At 34.8% G+C, this 20,252-nt stretch overlaps 1 protein-coding gene across 7 annotated transcripts in view; it reads right to left on the reverse strand.

Annotated features, from left to right (window-relative positions):
• Positions 1-20,252, reverse strand: part of LOC144968730 (unconventional myosin-XVIIIa-like) — a 75,768-nt gene that overhangs the window by 43,199 nt on the left and 12,317 nt on the right. For 2 of the 7 annotated variants that reach the window (XM_078907358.1, XM_078907357.1), the window contains exons 4-10: positions 6,081-6,269; positions 5,269-5,445; positions 4,601-4,811; positions 3,558-3,700; positions 2,651-2,751; positions 2,230-2,290; positions 1,334-1,478 (exon numbers count right to left, since the gene is read on the reverse strand). In XM_078907358.1, the coding sequence (XP_078763484.1) occupies positions 1,334-1,478; positions 2,230-2,290; positions 2,651-2,751; positions 3,558-3,700; positions 4,601-4,811; positions 5,269-5,445; positions 6,081-6,269 (1,027 nt within the window). Of the gene's footprint in view, positions 1-1,333; positions 1,479-2,229; positions 2,291-2,650; positions 2,752-3,557; positions 3,701-4,600; positions 4,812-5,268; positions 5,446-6,080; positions 6,270-7,471; positions 8,424-18,752; positions 19,353-20,252 lie in introns of those variants that run through there. The other 5 variants (XM_078907361.1, XM_078907363.1, XM_078907362.1 and 2 more) reach the window with 5 other exon arrangements.

A 20,252-nucleotide genomic window follows, 5' to 3' on the forward strand; every position in this document is an offset into this window, starting at 1 on the left:
AGAGAGAGAGAGAGAGAGAGAGAGAGATGGATGTTCGTTTTGTCGTGCTTGCTTTGTATACTGAAAGAAAGGGAGGGGGGGGGGGGGGATCTTTTTAGACAATGTGGGTGAACGCTACGGAAAACTTGAGAGATTCAATAACATGTTTTCATGTAAGTCACTACACAATAAGCCCCACCCCTGCTCCTCAAGCTGTCATCTGACTCAAAATGGAAACAATGCAATGATTGATTTGACCAGCCCATTTCTTTAATTGCAATCTCATTGGTCAATATGTTTCCAGTTGATTGACTATGACTTACTTTGTAACAAAATGCTTTCTTTAAACTATCCCTACAATTCTTTGTTCCGCATCCATCCCTTTCTTCATGTCTACCTCTCCGTCTCCCATTTGTTTCTTTCACACACACACACACACACACACACACACACACACACACACATACAGGTTTCAATCTTTATTCTATTTCCCTCGCGTCCTCTTAATGCAGTCTCTCTCCCCTCCCCCTCTCGCCCCTCTTTTTCTCTTTCTCTCTCTCTTTCTTTCTCTCTCTCTCTCTCTCTCTCTCTCGCTCTCTCTCTCTCTTTCTTTCTCTCACATGTGTGTGTGTGTGTGTTTGTGCGTGCATGCGTGTGTGTGTGTATTTTACTCTCTCATTCTATCTCTTCCTCTCTAATCCTCATTCTTGATAATTCTTTCCCTGCCCACCCGGCTTCACGTAGTATCAAAACTGTACTTTCAAATTATAAAACCTTCTTTAATTTTTGGCATTTTGAAATCGTATTTTCTCTATTAAATAAGACAAAAATTTCACATTATTAATTCTTATTTCATTGATTCTTTATTTAAATATCAAAAATTCTTGAAAAAGTGAGCAATTGTCTGCATTTTTTTTCAAGGTGTTTTATTTGTTTTAAGAACATCTTGCATAGTAATGAATAACTACATAAGTAATAATTGGATTGTTTCAAAAATTTGTATGTACTTTATTAGATGTATAATCTAAGCTCATGCCAAATTTCACTATTCTCGTCAAATGTTTGATGCCCGTATCTAAGGAGTTATCTTTAACCATTGATTTGACTGTGCGTGAAAACGGTGCCTCACTTCAAAGTCGATTTTCTCAAAACTGGGTTTTCACACTCTCCCTACTTCAAACGGTCATATCTCGGCAATGAATAATCACAATTGTATAAATTTGGTATCAAAATTTAAAGCATAAAATAAGCTATGATTGGGTACCAAAAACCCTAAATTGAAAAATCTGACATAATACCGTTTCGAGGCGGAGGGTCACATATAATTTTAAGAATTTAAAAAAATCATAAAGACCTTTGGAGGCACCAGCATTTCCCAAGTGGTAGATGGCGCTGAGGACACAGAGAACAGCCTTGACCTCCTCAACTGTGAAGCTCAAGGTGTCCATGGCTGTTAACACATTGGCCCATGCATCAGAAGCTCTCAATTGATCATCCGACTAAAAATTTAAAAATTAAGAAAAAGGATGCAATACATTTCCAGTATTTCACATACACACACACACTCACACACACACACACACACACACACACACACACAATTAGACCACATTTATCAAATTGATAAACCCTGTCCGGCCATAGCCTTGCATACAAGCTTTCTGAATTTCCCTCTTTCCAATTCTGTCCTTCCAGGCCTCAGATATTGTTTTTCCCTAGCCCATCTTTTTGTTGGTCTGTCTTTCTCTCTTTTTCTGCTTAATTTTGCCTGTAATAAATGTGTTTTCTAAGTTGTCATGTCTCTTTAAATGTTGATAGCATTTTAATTATCTCAATTTGATGTTTGGCATCAGCCAGTTTGGTGTTAATTTCATATAAATTTCCAATTATTCAATTGTTATTTTATCTGTCCATGGAGCCTTCAATACCCTTCTGTAACATTTCATTTCAAAATCAATAACTCTTTCATCTTCACAAAGCAAAATGTACACTGAATGGCAGTTTAATAAACTTTTAGAAAACAAAGGAGTCGACAAAAAACTTTTATGTCAGATATGGCTAAACTTTCTCTTTACCGCCATTATCATAATTTTTCTACAAAATGTCATACTCATCTAATACCAAAAAAAAAACATTCATTTGCTCGAACTCAAAAGAAAAAAGTAGGTATATGGCTATGATAAAAACTTGCTCTTTGGAATTCATGGCTTCAAAATATGATAACAAATTTGAAAAGTGTTGACTCCTCACCTTTTGTAAAGGTATCATGAATAGATTAGAGTCACTGAGAGTTTGAAGATGGAGATCATTCCTGGAACAAGGAGAAAGTTCATTTAAATTACGTTGAAATGAATAAATGAACTGCCAAATTGAAATCAAATTTTTTCTTAATATTAAGGAATGATAGGTGAAATTTTAAATACCAATAAAATGTAATTTTTTTTAAAGTGTATTTTTAGAAATGATATTTATAAATATCATGCTTTTACTAACTTTTAGATTTTTTTTTTTTTAATGTTATTATTTTATTTTTATTTTAAAAAAAAAAGAAATTTCAGAATATTTTCAAATTTCAAGAGTTCAGCTCTATAGGGAATTATGAATAATTCATCAGCTTAATGCTAGTTGAACAGTTTAAATACAATTTTTTTGTAAAAATAGATCAACTAACCTCAAAGTACCTTCAACACCGGCCAAGAACTGATAGAAAATACTGAAGTTGGGTTCTCCCTCTGCTCTTCTGACGACTCGACTCTTTTCAAACAACAATGCCTGGAAAATAATTCACCAATAGAGAGAAAAAGTCTACGACTAAATCTTTAAAAGAGAGAATTAGACATAATCTATGAAATCTTTAAAACACAATGCGTTTAAATATGCCTTGTTATAAAGAAAATCATCCTGGTAATGTTTGCCTCCTTATTAGAGTGCAAGTTGGTAATCAAGATGCAGCTTAATCTAGCGGAAAAATAACAGGATAGTATTTTTACTATATAAAAAAGTCATCATCTCCTTGGGTAAAAAAGACGGTACTAAGGATAGCCAGGCCACTTAGTTTAAAAACAAGATGACATGGTTAAAATCATGAAATCTGTCACATTACTTATGTTTCCAGTTATAATAAAAATGATGCAGCCACTGTGAAGGGATACCTTGATTTCCAGTCAAAAGTCTGAAGAAATGAGAGGAGGCTTTCAAACATTTTCTTTACCAATTATTATTTTCATTTTCGTGCTGTAATATTATGAAAAGTGTTTATGTGTTCTGTTATATCTGTCAAGTAATCTGGATGCCACTTAATTGAGATGATATTCATGAAAACACATTGTCCAAATTAGGCGTTTGAACTTTATATAAATCAATTCAAATTGTCATCATAAAAGAAAAAAAAAAAAAAAATTTACAAATAAGTTAAAATCATAAGATTGTTCAGTATAAAAAAAAATAGTTACAATAAACAAAAACAGCAACACACACACACACACACACACACCACACAAACACAAACACAAACACACACAATCCAGTTCATACAAAGGCTTTAAATCATAAAAGTAAAATCAAGTCATTTCCCTTACCTGGACTGATGCAGACCCAATTTGACCTGACTGGTCAAAATCTAGACAGAATACTTGAGTGAATCTACTTGCGTTAATGTTGGACGAGGTATGGCTGTTCCCAAAGGCATGCAGTAAAGTGTAAACGCAAGCAAGTTTTTCCACTGAAACAATGTTGAAGACAATAATCGTTAGTATTCCTAAAACCATTCTAAGAGCTGATTAATTTTTAAAGCATGATATTAAATATCCACTTTTAATAAAATGAAAATAATAACAACAATAACAACAACAGCAACAACAACAACAACAACAACAATAATAATAATAATTAATAATAATAAATAATAATAATAATAATAATAATAATAATAATAATAATAATAATAATAAAATAATAAAAATAAAGAAGAAGAAGAAGAAGAAGAAGAAGAAGAAAAGAAAGAAGAAGAAGAAAGAAAGAAGAAGAAGAAGAAGAAGAAGAAAGAAGAAGAAGAAGAAGAAGAAGAAGAAGAAGAAAAGAAAGAAGAAGAAGAAGAAGAAGAAGAAGAAGAAGAAGAAGAAAGAAGAAGAGAAGAAGAAGAAGAAGAAAGAAGAGAAGAAGAAGAAGAAGAAGAAGAAGAAGAAGAAGAAGAAGAAGAAGAAGAAGAAGAAGAAGAAAGAAGAAGAAGAAGAAGAAGAAGAAGAAGAAGAAGAAGAAGAAGAAGAAGAAGAAGAAGAAGAAGAAGAGAGAAGAAGGAGGAGGAGGAGGAGGAGGAGGAGGAGGAGGAGGAGGAGGAGGAGGAGGAGGAGAAGAGGAGGAAGAGAAGAAGAAGAAGAAGAAGAAGAAGAAGAAGAAGAAGAAGAAGAAGAAGAAGAAGAAGAAGAAGAAGAAGAAGAAGAAGAAGAAGAAGAAGAAGAAGAAGAAGAAGAAGAAGAAGAAGAAGAAGAAGAAGAAGACAAAGAAAAAGAAGAAGAAGAAAGGAACGTTGTTACAAGACACGACAAATTTCAGCTTTTCCATCTTTGTGGAAAAACACCACTAACAATAGAGTGAAAAAAAGTGAAAAAAAAGTTCTATGTACCAGTCAAACAATGGTTCGTTGTTCCTGCTGCTGTGATAAGATAATGCAGGAGGTTCTGAGCATTGGTCGTCTTTCCACTTCCTGTGCGCCCCATGAGCACCACAGCCTGGTCTCTACGCGTGTTCAGCATGTCTCTATACACCATTTGCCCCTTGGAGAAAATGTGTGGTGGCATGTCCTCCTGTTTACAACCCTTCAACATTTGAATGACCTGCAAAAATTATTTTTTTGATTTTCAAAATTAATCAAGAAGAGCTTTACTATATAAACTGTTGCACAGTATAGAAGAATACAAGTGATTACAAAATCAATCAAATACTAAATATATCATATATTCCTCTTCTTGGAGTTTTTTAAGTTAATTGTTTGATAATGTCGACTAAATAGTAAGAAAAAAAAATAAAAACAAAGAAAGAAAATTTGTTGTATCATACCATGCTGCAAGCACTTCAATATCAATATATATAAACTTTAAATGATATATTAACAAACTTTGCAATCTTATAACTCAAGACTAAATTATATAAAAATTAGCAATAGAATATAAATAATGCTAAATAAAGTCCCCCATTGAATGCGATAAATTGTTTACAATATTCTTTTAATATCTTAAAACTAACAACGATTACTTATCAAAGATTTTTTACAAATATCAAAATAGTTCTTACTTTTTCTGCGTATAATGGCAGGGTCTGCATGGGGTTGACGACAATAAGGTGTGGTCCGAGGTAAGTGTGGATAAGATTGACTCCATATCTCTGCCTTAGAGTGTGGAGAGCGCTTGATTCATTGAGGTATCTTAGGCTAGTTAGGTCTTCCACTCTATCAAATTGCGGCGGATTCGCCTAATTAGGAAAGAAATATATCAAATCAATATGAAGTGGAGTTTTTGCTTTTTTTTTTGTTTTTTGTTTTGTTTTTTGGGAAGGGTGGGAAGGGGGGGTGGGGGGGGTTGGGAGGGGAAATGTAAGGGGAGGGGGACCTTCTCTTTCTTTATACTTCTTTGTTAAGTCCCCACCCACTCTTTTTTACAACTAAAAACACAAGTCTAGTCATTTCGTTAAAATTACCTTGTAAAGAAAAAAAAAAAGAATCAATTTTCTTTCAACATATGGTAAGTTTTATGTAATGTGATGAGAAGAAAAGATATATTTTTTTTGTTTGCTGACATTTCTGAATCTTTTCTAAGGCTTTCTACAAAAGATTAAAAAAAAAAAAGGGGGGGGGGGGAAAGACAGATAATCTATTGTCAAACTTTTCGAGGGATGAAGAAATGTTAATGAGCTGGAAAAAAGGGAAGAAGGATGGAGTCCAAGTGGTAGGAAGAGGAGGGAGAAGATGAGGAGAAGTGAGGAGGATCAAAAGAAGAAAAAAAGGAGGAGACAAAATGAAATAGTAATATGAGAGAGAGAGAGAGAGAGAGAGAGAGAGAGAGAGAGAGAGAGAGAGAGAGAGAGAGAGAGAGAGAGAGAAACTATACCTTTTCAATGTCATCCTCATCCACTTCAATAGCTTCACCCGTCTCCAACTGCACCTTGATACGTCCATCTCCGGTGCCCGAGGTCTTGGAGTCCAAAGACACCATGGTAAAACCACCCTTGTGAATCAGCCATGCTTTCTCTGCTCTCAACCAATCAACTTCCGATTTCACATCGTCTTCGGATTTGGCCTGAAGAAAATTTATTAAAAAGAAAGAAATACACAATGGGAATCGCCATTCATATGGTATGTCATCATTTAACTGCTGTGCTCTTTTAAAAAAATAATTAAAAAGCACATTTTAAAATGTTGGCCATAAAAATAGCTCTTCAAATATCGATCAATTAAAATGACCATCATCTTGTCAAAAGCTTTCAAACCTGGGACTTCAGGAAGTTTGAGAGGTTTTGGCAAGATGAGGGTAATTTTAACTGATTGCTTATTATTGGTTTTATCTGTTTTGATTTGCCATTGGAAATTCTATGTGAATATATGTTTTATATTTGCAATTAACAAAAAATAAACTTTTGATTGAGTTGATTAGTATCTTAGGATTAGTTTTCTGGCCAAAAATTCTAAAATGTGTTTGTCTTCTATTTTTTTCCAGAGTCAGGCAGTAAGCTTATTTAAAGTTTTTGTTTAGTTTTCTTTGTTTGCTTTTGTTTGTTTGTTTCTTTGTAAGTGTTTTTTTTTTTCTGAATTGATTGGGGGAGGAAAGGGTATTGTGGCTCAAATTAAACGAACCAGTATCAGTCCCGAGAGCAGTTGATGTTTTTCAAACCTCCCTGCCCATCTCTCAGTGTATAACTCGTTGATCTGTTCAATATTACTTTGTGATAGACTAGCACCCTGTTCAAAGGGTAGCAATTAATTTTGGCCACAACGAACAAAAATCAAGACTATATACCAACAGACTGAAATAACACCAAATGTGGTGGTCTAAAACCTGACATCTCTGAGAAGTTTTAGTAAGGCAGACCTGGTCTTCATGGATTAATTCCAACAATTATTTTTCATACATGTATGATTTTGATATTAATAAATTGTTCTACTATGTGATAAACTTTAATACCAGAGTCCAAGGGAAACCATTGTTGTTCGATTATTATAAATCAGTAGGGAATATCATAAAAATGGGGGGGGGGGGGGGGGGGGTGGACAGGTATTAAATCATGACTGACTTTGGGGACAGTCGATAATGATTGAGGATAGAGTTAAGTGGGAAATAAAGGATAAATAAAGAAATGGGAAAAGCAAATAGATATTTAAAGAAAATAAAAGCATAAATGAAATTTCAAGATAGTTATCAAAGTAATCATTTATTAAAGGTTAATAATATGCTGTAACAGTTTAATTGGATTCATGAAATCATTTCATTTTTTCTTATATTACCTTGGTCAATGTAACAATTCTGCTGTGACTTTCATGGGGACGAGGGGACAATTGTAAAGAACGGCGATGTTGAGGATGGTTAATGTTACTACTGCTAGGATGATGGTTGTGATGGTGATGATGATGATGTGAATGAGGGTGGAGGTAGTTATTGTCCATGCTGTGGTGGCGATGTATTTGTCTGGCGGCAATGGTGCCAGGGGACGGTGAGACATGACCATTATAACTACAACCACCATCACCGCCACCGCTGCTCCAACTACAACTGCTATCAACACTGCTGATGCTGCTGCTGCTACCGTGATGCTGTTTATTTTTACTAACACTATTAGTATTAGGAATCTGAAGAAATTGTTGCTGTTGCTGAGGATATTGTTGATTTTGTGACTGCTGCCGATGCAACTGTTTGAATTTTGAACCATGTTGGTTTTGACTGGCAGTGGTGAGGGCAGTGGTGCTAACAACTTTGTTGCTCCTGATCGTAGGCAGCTGACGACCTGATTTCTTCACAGTGGGGGTCGTCGCCATGATGGGTGGGTGATAATATGAGTGTCTTACTGAAATAAGCCTGGAGTGATATCCATCTCGTTCGTGGGTCTGAGTATCTTAAGGCTCAACAATTAAAATGATAACAAATGTGTTCTGAATTCATTCACGTGTTAATTATCCACAGCGAAGTAATTAACTTGTCTGTGGAGGCATTTTCTGATTCAAAAGTAACACGTATGATTTTATTTTCTCTCTAAGTCATAACAAAACATTTCAAAACACAGTCTTAACCAAAAATCTCCATTGGGGGAAATAAAATCTACACCACATTGAGCAGAAATGAACTATTTTTTTTTTTTAGCTAATTGATTAATGAAAGTACAATCATTATTTTTTATTATACTTTGACGTCATCTTGTAACGAATGCTGAGAACCTTTCGACAGTTCAGGATATTTAGAAAGCTGAGACAAAAAGATAAACGTAAAAACAAAAACAAGATCACATTTGAAAATGTATTCACATTTTTTTAAACAGTAGTGAAATGGGATGAAAGCTTCGTTTTAATCAACGAAGACAGATAACATGGATGGGTTTCGGGTTTGTCAACCCTTTGTCAACAAATGACGGTGAATGAAACACTAAAGACAAAGGCCTTACTCACGGTCAGATTGGAAAAATGACATTTATAGTCCAAAACAAACAAACTCATTGAGACGGCATACAAACGAGTTGTTTGTTAGTAGGCGATGGTGATACTATCCGTACCTTATACAATAGACTACTTCCTAAAGACTGCTGACCCAACATCCCCAATTCCACTGATTGACAGAAAGATTGTCGAATCAATATCATTCAGACATAACGCATGCCAACAGTCTCTCTCTCTCTCTCTCTCTCTCTCTCTCTCTCTCTCTCTCTCTCTCTCTCTCTCTCTCTCTCTCTCACACACACACACATAATAAAAAGAGAATACACCAATAAAACATGTATATATAAAAACAATGTTTTCAATCTGTACCATATTATCACAATCTTACTATTTTAAAAGACGTCTCGGGTTTCAAACGGACATGTTTTCGGACTTCTGTATCATGATAAAGTCCCCCCCCCACCCAAACAAAAAAAAAACAAAAACAAAAAAACAAACAATAAAAAACAAAAACCAGCCAACCCAATATACTGACTGTACTTTACGCTGGTTTGCCCGGGAACATGATTTCATAATAACCCACTCAAAACATAACATTGGACAGTCAATGATAGATCTTTTAGCGTGATTCATACTTATTGCATAAACCTAACTACCCACCTCCCCTCCCTTCCATTTCCACCACTTCCGTATACTTTTCCTTGTACCAACTCATGTTATGCGTATTATATATTATTCGACATAATTCACTGAGCGTGCCGATGGCGCAGTGTTTAATTCAACCCTGCTTAACTCGTATCTAAAAATTTGAACAGAAAATTCAACTTGAAATATCGACCAATTTAAATGACCCTCATCTTGGAAAAAAAAACTTGCAAACCTGGAACTTCGCGAAATCCCAGGTTTGAGAGTATTTGCCAAGATGAGGGTCATAAGATCAATCGATCGATAATCGAAGGGCGAGTTTTCTGGCCAAATTTTTAAATACATTTTTTCCCCACAGAGTACGACAGTTAACAGTTTAAAGGTGAAAAGAGGAAAATTCAAATCTCCCGTTAAATTTTCCCTATTAACGTCATGAGTTTGAAAAGTTGTCCTTCTCATAATCCATATACACTGTTTTCCATTTGAAGTGATGAAACAAAATTCATTTAATGTGACCAAAGCCCTTTACAAGAGGTCCCAAGTCAACAGCAATACTTAAAATATAAGATCATATCGCCGTTACCAACAATTTACACTGGATATGGTGAGAAAACGTGAATAAAGAGCATTTGTCAAAGACTCGGCTTTGAGTCGCTTACATTGAGGCTCATCTTCCGCCTACAGATCGCGAGTCGAATGTTTAACAACAAAAGAACAAAGACTCAAACTCGAAGAGGATATTTATTCCATGACAAAATCTGAAACTTTTGATTGTATAATTGATAATTTGCGATGGTAGTGTAGTGTGTTAGGGCTTAATCTGTGTTATGAGCCCAGAGCCCTCCAGATGAAGGCATGTCTGACGCACTATGTTGTTTGTTTGTTTTTAAGGGTTTTACGGCGCTTGCAACACATAAGGTCATGTCAGCGCCAGTAAAAAGGAAGAAAACAGGATAGTAATAAGTTCTAGAATTACAATTAAAGCACATAAGAAAATGTAAGACAAAGGGGAATTGGTTCAAATAGGAAACAGATGTTCATTCCAAGAGCACACTATCAAAGTACTTAGTTTGAGATCACCTAAAAGTCTCATCCAGACACAAGCACAGATCCCACTAAGAGGAACACACTCAAATGTTTACAAATCATATGTTAAAAATGAAAAGAGTAACAGTACATAACAGAGAGATGATTTACAAGGAAAAAATATCATCTCCCAAAACTATAACTATACACTCGACTGTTTCCCTCTCAGCCAAGGACTCCTACCAAAGTCAGGACAAAACCAAGCAATCTCATTCCAAGACAAAGTCAGAGAGCAATTGGAAAACAGATACGAGGGGGTAGAAGACATATCAAGTACCTCCCTGTCCGCTATGGGAGGTAAGAACCCCACCGAGTTGGCGCACTACAAATCTATACCATTATTATTATTATTATTATTATTATTATTATTATTATTATTATTATTATTATTATTATTATTATTATTATTATTATTATTATTATTATTATTATTATTATTATTATTATTATTATTATTATTATTATTATTATTATTATTATTATTATTATTATTATTATTATTATTATTATTATTATTATTATTATTATTATTATTATTATTATTATTATTATTATTATTATTATTATAAACTGGAGGTTAACACTGGTATATAAACAACGAAATAATAAATTTAGATTGATGTAAGATAACGGTCTGGCAAAATAAACGCAGCTAAATCATAAAAAGCAGGTCCGTTTGATCCGTCCCTATCATTAATCCAAAATTTACGTCCCTATGGGAGGGAGTTCACGGATCTTTATCCCGCTATTGTATTCAACAAAGTGATATCAATCTTGGTCTTTCTCGCTCGGTTCGCGAACATGACAGCTCCAAATAAGATGTAAGCCTGTCTTTGCATGAACAAATTAATCATTTTAAAAACAACAACAAAAATAACAAAACAATGACTTGTATAAAACATAAAATTTCAAAGAGAAGAGAATGTGAGATTACGGAGGAGGAGGAGGTGGTTGTGATGAAATGAAGGAGGAAGAAAAAGAGGCGAAGGGGAGAGGAGGAGGACAAGGAGAAGGAAGAGTGGTGGTGGAAGTAAATGATGAGGAGGTGGAGTAGGAGGAGACAAACAATCAAACGTGGAACAGGAGGAGAGGAAGTGGTGGAAGATGAAGACATGGACGATGGTGAGGTTGTTAAGAAAGTGAATCGGGATATAAAAGGAGAGAGAACGATTATCAAATAAACGAAGGGTTACCAACCCCAAATGTCAGTAAGTAAAACAGGATTAGACTCTTAAATCTTGGGATTTTCATTCTTTCGAATTCTAAAGTTAAAATAATAATAATAATAACAACAACAACAACAACAACAACAACAACAACAACAACAACAACAACAACTGGTGCTTCATTATCACCGTCATCATTTTTATCGTCGTTGTCGTCGTCATCATCATTGCGTTAAGATGGACAAAAAAGATGAATCAAGAAATCGTGTGGTCACGCTGGAAAGGACACGGAAAACATAGATTTAATGAAGCAGTATTTATACTGGTCGTCGGTAATTTCCGTTTTTATCTAAGCATGAATGTATTCATGACACAACCTTGCCTAACGTTTCGCCATCGTGTCATTCATTCATCACCACCACCATCATAACCACTACAAAAACGTTACAGAAATACCTCATCTCACACAAGGACCGTAAAGAAATACATTAGTAATAATATGTAAAATGTAATACACCATCACTGACTACTTTAACTCTACAACAAGTTGCGTCGACAGAATTCACTGTCCGTCCTGCCCTGTAATTTGTCCGTTCAAAGGCGATCATCTTACGGCGATAATCCTCTTGCGCATGGTGTTGCTATTGTTGCTGTTCGAGTTTTTGCTATATACAATAAAAACAATAAAATCGTTGTTTCAGTTAGTCTGTGTGCGGTACATGTTATTGAAGCACCTTGAGTGAAAGGTGAACAAGAATATTATTATTATTATTATTATTATTATTATTATTATTATTATTATTATTATTATTATTATTATTATTATTATTATTATTATTATTATTATTATTATTATTATTATTCATATCATTATTATTATTATTATTATTATTATTATTATTATATATTATTATTATTATTATTATTATTATTATTATTATTATTATTATTATTATTATGACAGACAGGTGAATACAACTGCCGGGGTTTCAGGTAGTTAGCCAACGAGAAGGTCGTTCTTGTTAGTTGAGATCTGCCGAACCACAAGACATGTTACCATCGAAGGCTTACTTCGACCGCAAGAGCGACCAGGTAATACTGGGCTGAAGTAAATACCTTGACGTTTGCTTGCTTGTTTGCTTGTTTGTATATTATATTTCTTGTTCAAAATAAACGTTAAAGATAGATTGAGTGAGTGTCACATAGCCAGATGAATAGGGTTATAGGATAGAGCAGACAACAAAGGTGCGGACTGACTCCCCGGCCTAAGTGCCATGTGTTCCCAAGATCGATAAGATCCACTCCATCGCATGTATATTAGACCCGAATGTATCATCTAACAACGTGTAAGCCAAAGTGCTCAAGTGTGCTATACTCTAATAGATCGTGAGCAATACCCATTACATTGTGTGCTCAAATCAAAGCGTTTTCAGAGGGGTCCGTCACAAGCTAACAACAACAATGAACATTGAAGGGGAACTCACAACATGTAAGGTGTCATCATAATTATCTAAGAATGGCGAGAAAACTACTTTGCGCCGCCATAACGAAACTGAAACTCGACCAACAGGTCGGAAGTCGAATCAAATACCATAGTACACAACTAAGCCGCTATACCACTAGACTCCATACTCCATACAGAATACAGACTCAATATTATGACCATTTGACATTAATTTATTGTGTTTCATGAGACATACCGTCCTATTCACAGCATGTGAAATCGTGAGAAAGGTACTATCATCAATCAACTAAACGGCAAGTGATAAATGCGGAAGGATAAAAGAAAACGGAGTACAGATCGTACACAGAGAGACCCTTGTAATATGAACAAATACGCACTTGACACAGAATCATGATAGAATTAAGTAGCTTGCCATGGTCTCCATTGACACTCTAAGATTTACTGCATACCCTCTTTACCCTCACTCAGGAAGTGAAATTACGTCATATTTTGTATATTTCGAGAGGGAGCGAGGAAAAATGCCCTGCTTTTGCTTTTGTTTAGTGTGTGTGTGTGTGTGTGTGTGTGTGTGTGTGTGGGTGTGTGTGTGTATAATATATTAATCGTTTTGTTTGTTTTTCTTTTTTTTATGTGCAAGATTATAATTAACCCCTTTTATGAGATGATATTAAAATTAACAGTAAGGATTCTTGTTGATATGAGACCATTATTGATGACACTATTTAATTGAATTCTATTTAATTGATAAAATATCCTCTCTTACAATACCTGGCCATTTTTTCTGACAAAAAGTGGACAACAAACCATGCACATTATGACATTTTTAATCAGGCAGTTATAATTCGACAATTTCATCACCCTAAACATATTCAATGCCTTGAATCCAGCGACATATATAATCAACATCGATGGATAAAACCCATGTAGCCTATACGTAATTACATTTACGAGCTTAGTAGCCCAACATCTTACCATCTCCATCTTATCATCATTGTAATGGAAAAAAAAAACTCTAACCCCCCCCCCCCCCCCAAAAAAAAAAAATTTATTCAAAAAATGATAAATGTCCGTGATTTAATTCAATTTATAAATAGAACTTAATTTTGACATAAAAGGCATAAATTAAATTAATGAAAAAAATGTGTTCTAAGCAACAAATGAAAAGTCAACAATAAATATGAAGATATTTTTTAAAAATCTGGTCTAAATATAAAAAATAATGATTAGAAAGTAATAAAATGAGAAAATATTACGTTAAGAAAACATGGACTCCAATCCAAGTCGTAAAAAAAACAAACATACAAAAAAAAAAAAAAAACAAAAAAAAACCCCATCCTATCATCGAAACGTCGTTGCTATATGGTGAATGCAATGCGTATTTTAATAATCATGGGAGCCAGTTTAATAGTCACATCCGAATGGATGTGTTTAAAATACAGCCCGTAACTTGTTAAATAAACTACCTTTTAAAGGCTTCCTATTTGCCAGGCCCTTCTATTAGAACATACAAATGTGTCTGTGTGTGATTATATCTAATGCGTTGATTCGCATTATACCTTTTTAAATTATTTTTTTTTTAAATATATACAGTGCACGTTTAGAATGACAAGGACAACGAAAGGAAAAGGTTACAACCTGATCAGCAAACACAGCAACCCAATTTAAAGTAAATATTATAACTGCCCGAATGGAGTCACCTTCAATTTAAGCGAGAGCAAATGAACCATCTGCTATGTGCTATCCTTTATTTCACTGAATGAATTTTAATTATTACGTTTGCTTTTGACTGACGGGGATCTTCACTCCGAAACGTTCAATTATAAATCTTATCATCATTTTTACAATTAATATTGAAACTCTTTTCGGTCAATATAACTATATTCACAGCGGGCTTAACATGTACTTAAAGTTAAATTCGGGGAGAGAAAAAACAAACAAAAAAACAAGGCCATGGTGCTTGAAGCGCATACGGTTATGCTAGAGAATAAAAACCAAGATTTGCATAATATTACTCGGATTTTATACCGCAACAAATTGAAACAAGTTATAACATTGTCTAAACTCATCTTTGTAGGAACGTTATTTTTAAGGCCAGCAAATCGTTTAGGACAATTAAATTCTGCCCTTAAGGAAGAAGATGTCCTTGTTCACCTTTAACTTTAAAGTACTGAGGGCAGTGAGTGGTCTGTTGGAGTGATTATTATAGCGATACCACGCTGGGGTTAACACGCCCCGTATGATTTCAGTAAACTTGGAAAGAAATACACGAAAACAGATTTTTTTTTTTTTTAATCTTGGCCGATGAAAATGCCGAAATGAAATTCAGTACCAAGAACAAATGTGTGTCAACCACGTATTAAATAAATAAATAAATAAATAAATAAATAAATAAATAAATAAATAAATAAATAAATTCATTCATAAATTAATTAAATAATAATAAATAAATAAATTATATGCACTTCTTTATGGATATAAAAGAGACCCCAAATTGTCAAAAAATGTTAAACGCAAGTGTTCATCAAAGTAGTGTCGGAAGTCATTTAAATCTATCAACATAATACTTTGAAACAAACATCTGACCAAAAAAAAATAATGTTTTTTTTTTAATAAAAAAAAAAGAAAGAAAGAAAAGAAAAATTTATGTTACGTCAGTGTATATCAGAATATAGCAAATACAATGTTCAAAGTAATCCAATCGGAAAGATCCAAAACGATTGCCAAGTTAGTCAATTCCGATCCAACCAAGCGATCAAAACCGTTTCAAAACAAACCACATAGATGCATTATAATTCGATAGCTATCGGTATTAACCAGTTTACTACCGTTCTCTGGAAAACGATGTATTTAGAATTTTGGACAGAAAACCCGTCATTCAAATATCGATCGATTTAAATGACCCTCATCGAGGCAAAAACTCTCAAACCTGCGAAAGCCCCGAGTTTGAGACTTTTTTTTTTCCAGGATGAAGGTCGTTTATAAAATCGATTGATATTTGGAGCACGAGTTTTCAGCCCACATTTTAAAATACATTGTTTTCCAGAGTACGGCAGTTACGGGGTTAATGTCGAGGATCAGCAGCTGCTGTCATTTCTCACACTTGCCGCTCGAACAAATCGCTTTTTGGGGACTAGAATTGTTTTTTACTTAAATAAGCTAGACAAATGTTGCTGCTTGAAGCTCAAAGAATTTAATGGCAATATTGAAATGGAATGGGAGCTTCAATTTAATTTACGAAGATAGATGATGTGGGCGTTTCGGGTTTCCCCCTTGTCAACAAAACACGATGAATGAACACGAAAAACCAATGAGAGATGAGAGAGGATGGCGTTTGTTTGTTTTATAATGCGAGTCATTAGTGTTTCATTCATCTTGTTTTGTTGACAAAGGGGGTACCCAAAACGTCCGCAAAATCTGACTTCGTAAATTAAATTGAAGCTTCCATTCCACTCTATTATTGTTATTTATCATTTTAAAAAGCGATGAATTCAGATGACTACAGACGTATCAAAACTCTTTTATTTAAGACTTCTTTCAAGTCTCGGGATTTATTTATTTATTTATTTATTTATTTTTTTTTTTTTTGTTCAGCAACATCTGAAATAAAGACATTCTAGCTAAATTTGTTTTTAAAATCGTTTTGTCAGTATACGGTAGTGAACTGAGGTCTCAATTTCAATGTCATTGATAGTTGTAAGCAATAGATCTACATATTATCTATCATACATATTACATTAGTCAAAGTGTTAGTCTCGACGACGTCGAGATAGCTATTGCTGCCGCCATTCATTCCATGATTACAATACTAACACACTAATAACATATCGGGCTTTTCTGACATTAATCTCATTTACGAATTTGGGATAATAGTAATACGAGTAGCTTGGCTGACCTTACAACTCGGCGGGTATCACGAGACAGAGATTACGGTGGCACCATGAAAGCCTTGGTCCTACGCATACAAAATGTTGTACGAAGAGTAATTCATTCCAAGCATGAGGTAGAACGTTATTTATTCCAAGCGCCTCAGTGAATGAATGAACGAATTTATACGGGATATCTTCGCTTATCGACTATTATGTATTAAGGAACACTATTGACGTCACTCAGCTCAGCTCATTGTTATTGTTTTTTTAGACAGCCATTTTAACTATTTGAATGATTAGTTCTCAATATATTCTATCAACTATAAACTATAAACGTTTAAGGTTACACATAGTTTAGTGTGGTGGTACCATATTTCCGGCTGGCGAATGTTGTGGGTAATTTAACTAAGCGCATAGTACCAATAGATAGTATTTGAAGCCAAGTAAAAGAATTGAATAAAATCAAAGTTTTAAAAAGTACTAGGGATGTCTTGAATCGAAACATCAGCATATCAGTACCAACTTCAGACAATTGCAAAGATCCAAGCTCGTGCCATATTTCTAATATTCATAATGATAGTTGTCTTTACATTCTTTATGAACCTATTATATCTGAGGAATACACATTGTTCACGGCAAGCGTCCATAGATAAAGTGCAGCCATATTCATTCAATACCATTTTTAAAAAACAAGCTCTCACGAACAATGTCGATGCATCGTGGACTAAAACTAATATGAAGAAGAAGAAGAAGAAGAAGAAGAAGAAGAAGAAGAAGAAGAAGAAGAAGAAGAAGAAGAAGAAGAAGAAGAAGAAGAAGAAGAAGAAGAAGAAGAAGAAGGAGGAGGAGGAGGAGGAGGAGGAGGAGGAGGAGGAGATCGGGAAATGAGTCGGAAGAAAAGCAAGAGGAGAAAACTGAAAATATGACACCAGATGATTGCTAAATGACGGGACCATAATTTGAATGGATTCTGCAAGTAAAATGTAAGGTTACAAGCGCATTATTAAAGAAGGAAAAAAAAACCCAAAGAAATTTACATCAGAAAAGTAAAGCCATCCGTTAAAAAACATAATTGGAGTGAGAGTTTAATGTCACAGCTGGGAACCATTTACAATATTATGTTTGTTAATTTGAAAGCAATGATATCATTCGATACGGATAGCGAGAAAGAAATTCGGAATTGAAATTTTATCTTTGAGTCTTAGTCATGATGGGATTGACAGGTATTACTTTTACATCAATAATAGCATGCCTGTTTAAGCATGTCTTTTCCATTAGGGTCCCAATTAGTTGGCTCAGTAGGCAAAGCTACCACTTCTCATAGAAAGGCATCAGGACCGATCCTCTGGGAAGTCGAGGGTCGTTTTGTTTTTTTCCTGACCTCCCTTAACAGTGATTGTGTAGCTGGGTCTGTTTGATCCGGTTGAAAGCACTTTGTGATCGCCTAGCGTTCTATCCAAAGGGTAGTATTAGCAAGGAAATGCTATTGTCCGTTTAACGCGACAGAAACCGGGATAAACTACGGCTCAATGGATCTTATACTCCAAAGGATCGATTACTTAAACATAAAACATATGTTTCCATATGTTTACCATTATGATGAGCAAGCAGTTCAGTCTTGTAACAATACAGCATTTATGGTACTGAGAAATCAAATTTTCAGGACAAGTGATTAACATTAAGATTTAGCTATTTTCTATGAGTAGTAAACGAACAGTGTGAATGAGAGTGTGTGTTTGTGTGCGCGCGATTGTTTTTGTTTAATTTATGGTACCTTAAGCTATTATCACATGAGACAAATATTTTTTAAAAACCCAACCCAAAAACAATAACAAAATTATATCTATATTTGAAAAGAGAGAAAACGAAACGAACGGATAAATAAATGAAAGATATAATAAGGGAAAACTGACCATGTCCGTCTGCTTTACTTTGTTTATATGGCCTCTGTGTAAACAGAACAAGGTACGTTAATAGAATCAGGCTATCATCAGGTCTGGTTTCCACTGCATCCCGTTAGAACTGAGCAAAGTAAAACTTCACATTTCGACCAATGGTACGATCAGAAGGAATATCTTAATATAGTCCATCGTTATTCGAACGGTAGTAAGAACAAGTGGGCTTTCCATTCATTTATTCTAAATTTCTATCTTCAATTTCGATCACTTAGAAAAAAAAACAAATAATAATGAATGACATTTGTATAGCGTTTTACCCCGGTTTCAACAGGCTCTAGGCGCTTTAAAGTCAACGCCTAGTTTCGTTGAGGACCCTGTCAGTCAGCGTTCCAAGTCAACCATTTAAATCTTTAAAGAACACCTTTTCTTTAAATAAATGAGATCTAATATAGTTTAGTTTGTTTTTTTTCTTAATGGCATCAAAGTTATTTCTGGAAAATCATTCTTATAATGCTGAATATATAGCCCATTAGTCCTTAAAACCGGTCATTTAAAATAATTGAAAAAAAAAAAAGAAGTGAATCTATCTGGTAATCTCCACACAACTGGATCCACAAAACAATTTTGCGGTTTCCCTTTTCTTAAGAAACAAACCTCGCATGTCAGATAAAATGGAAATCGATTTTTCTTTTCTGCGATAGAGCCGCGATTATATGGGGCATGTACCACATACGCTTCGTCCAAGTTGTGAAAGGCATTTAACGCTTTATCGACATAGGGTATCATGACAAATTGCAGGAGCAGGTTTGAATTAAGAGAAAGAAAGTGACAAGATAATATTTTTTATGAGGGGGAGGTGAAAGCGAGGGGTGGGGGAGACAGAGAACATGACAGAGAAGGGGAAAGTGGGAGGAAGAGAGAGAGAGAGAGAGAGAGAGAGAGAGAGAGAGGGGGGGAGAGGGGAGAGGAGGAGAGAGAGAGAGAGAGGAGAGAGAGAGAGAGAGAGAGGAGAGAAGAGAGAGAAGAAGAAGAAAGAGGAGGGAAAGAAGGGATAGAGATAGAAAAGATGGGGGGGGAGAGAGAGAGAGAGAGAGAAGAAGGAAAGAGAAGAGAGAGGAAGGAGAAAGAGAGAGAGAGAGAGAGAGAGGGGGGGAGAGGAGAGAGACAATAAGAGAGAAGAGAGAGGAAAGAGAGGAGAGAGAGAGAGAGAGAGAGAGAGAGAGAGAGAGAGAAAGGATAGAAACATATAAAGAAATAGACAAAAAAAGGACATGAAGGAAAATGAACATATAAGAAGAGATTGGAGAAGAGAGAGAGAGAGAGAGAGAGAGAGAGAGAGAGAGAGAGAGCAGATTATCCTGTATGGTAAGTTTCCCCTCGATAATAAATAATACTAAAACTACAATGGACATGAACTCGCGTACTTAAATAACTATACTAAGTCAAGCGAATTTTCTTTGGTAGATCACTTGGGCAATGTCGGAAATCAAAATTATAAGTGATTACAAAGGAAAC

Source organism: Berghia stephanieae, chromosome 3, assembly GCF_034508935.2.
Source record: "Berghia stephanieae isolate SIO BIC M18660-M18661 chromosome 3, UCSD_Bste_1.3, whole genome shotgun sequence".
Lineage (NCBI taxonomy): Eukaryota > Metazoa > Mollusca > Gastropoda > Nudibranchia > Aeolidiidae > Berghia > Berghia stephanieae.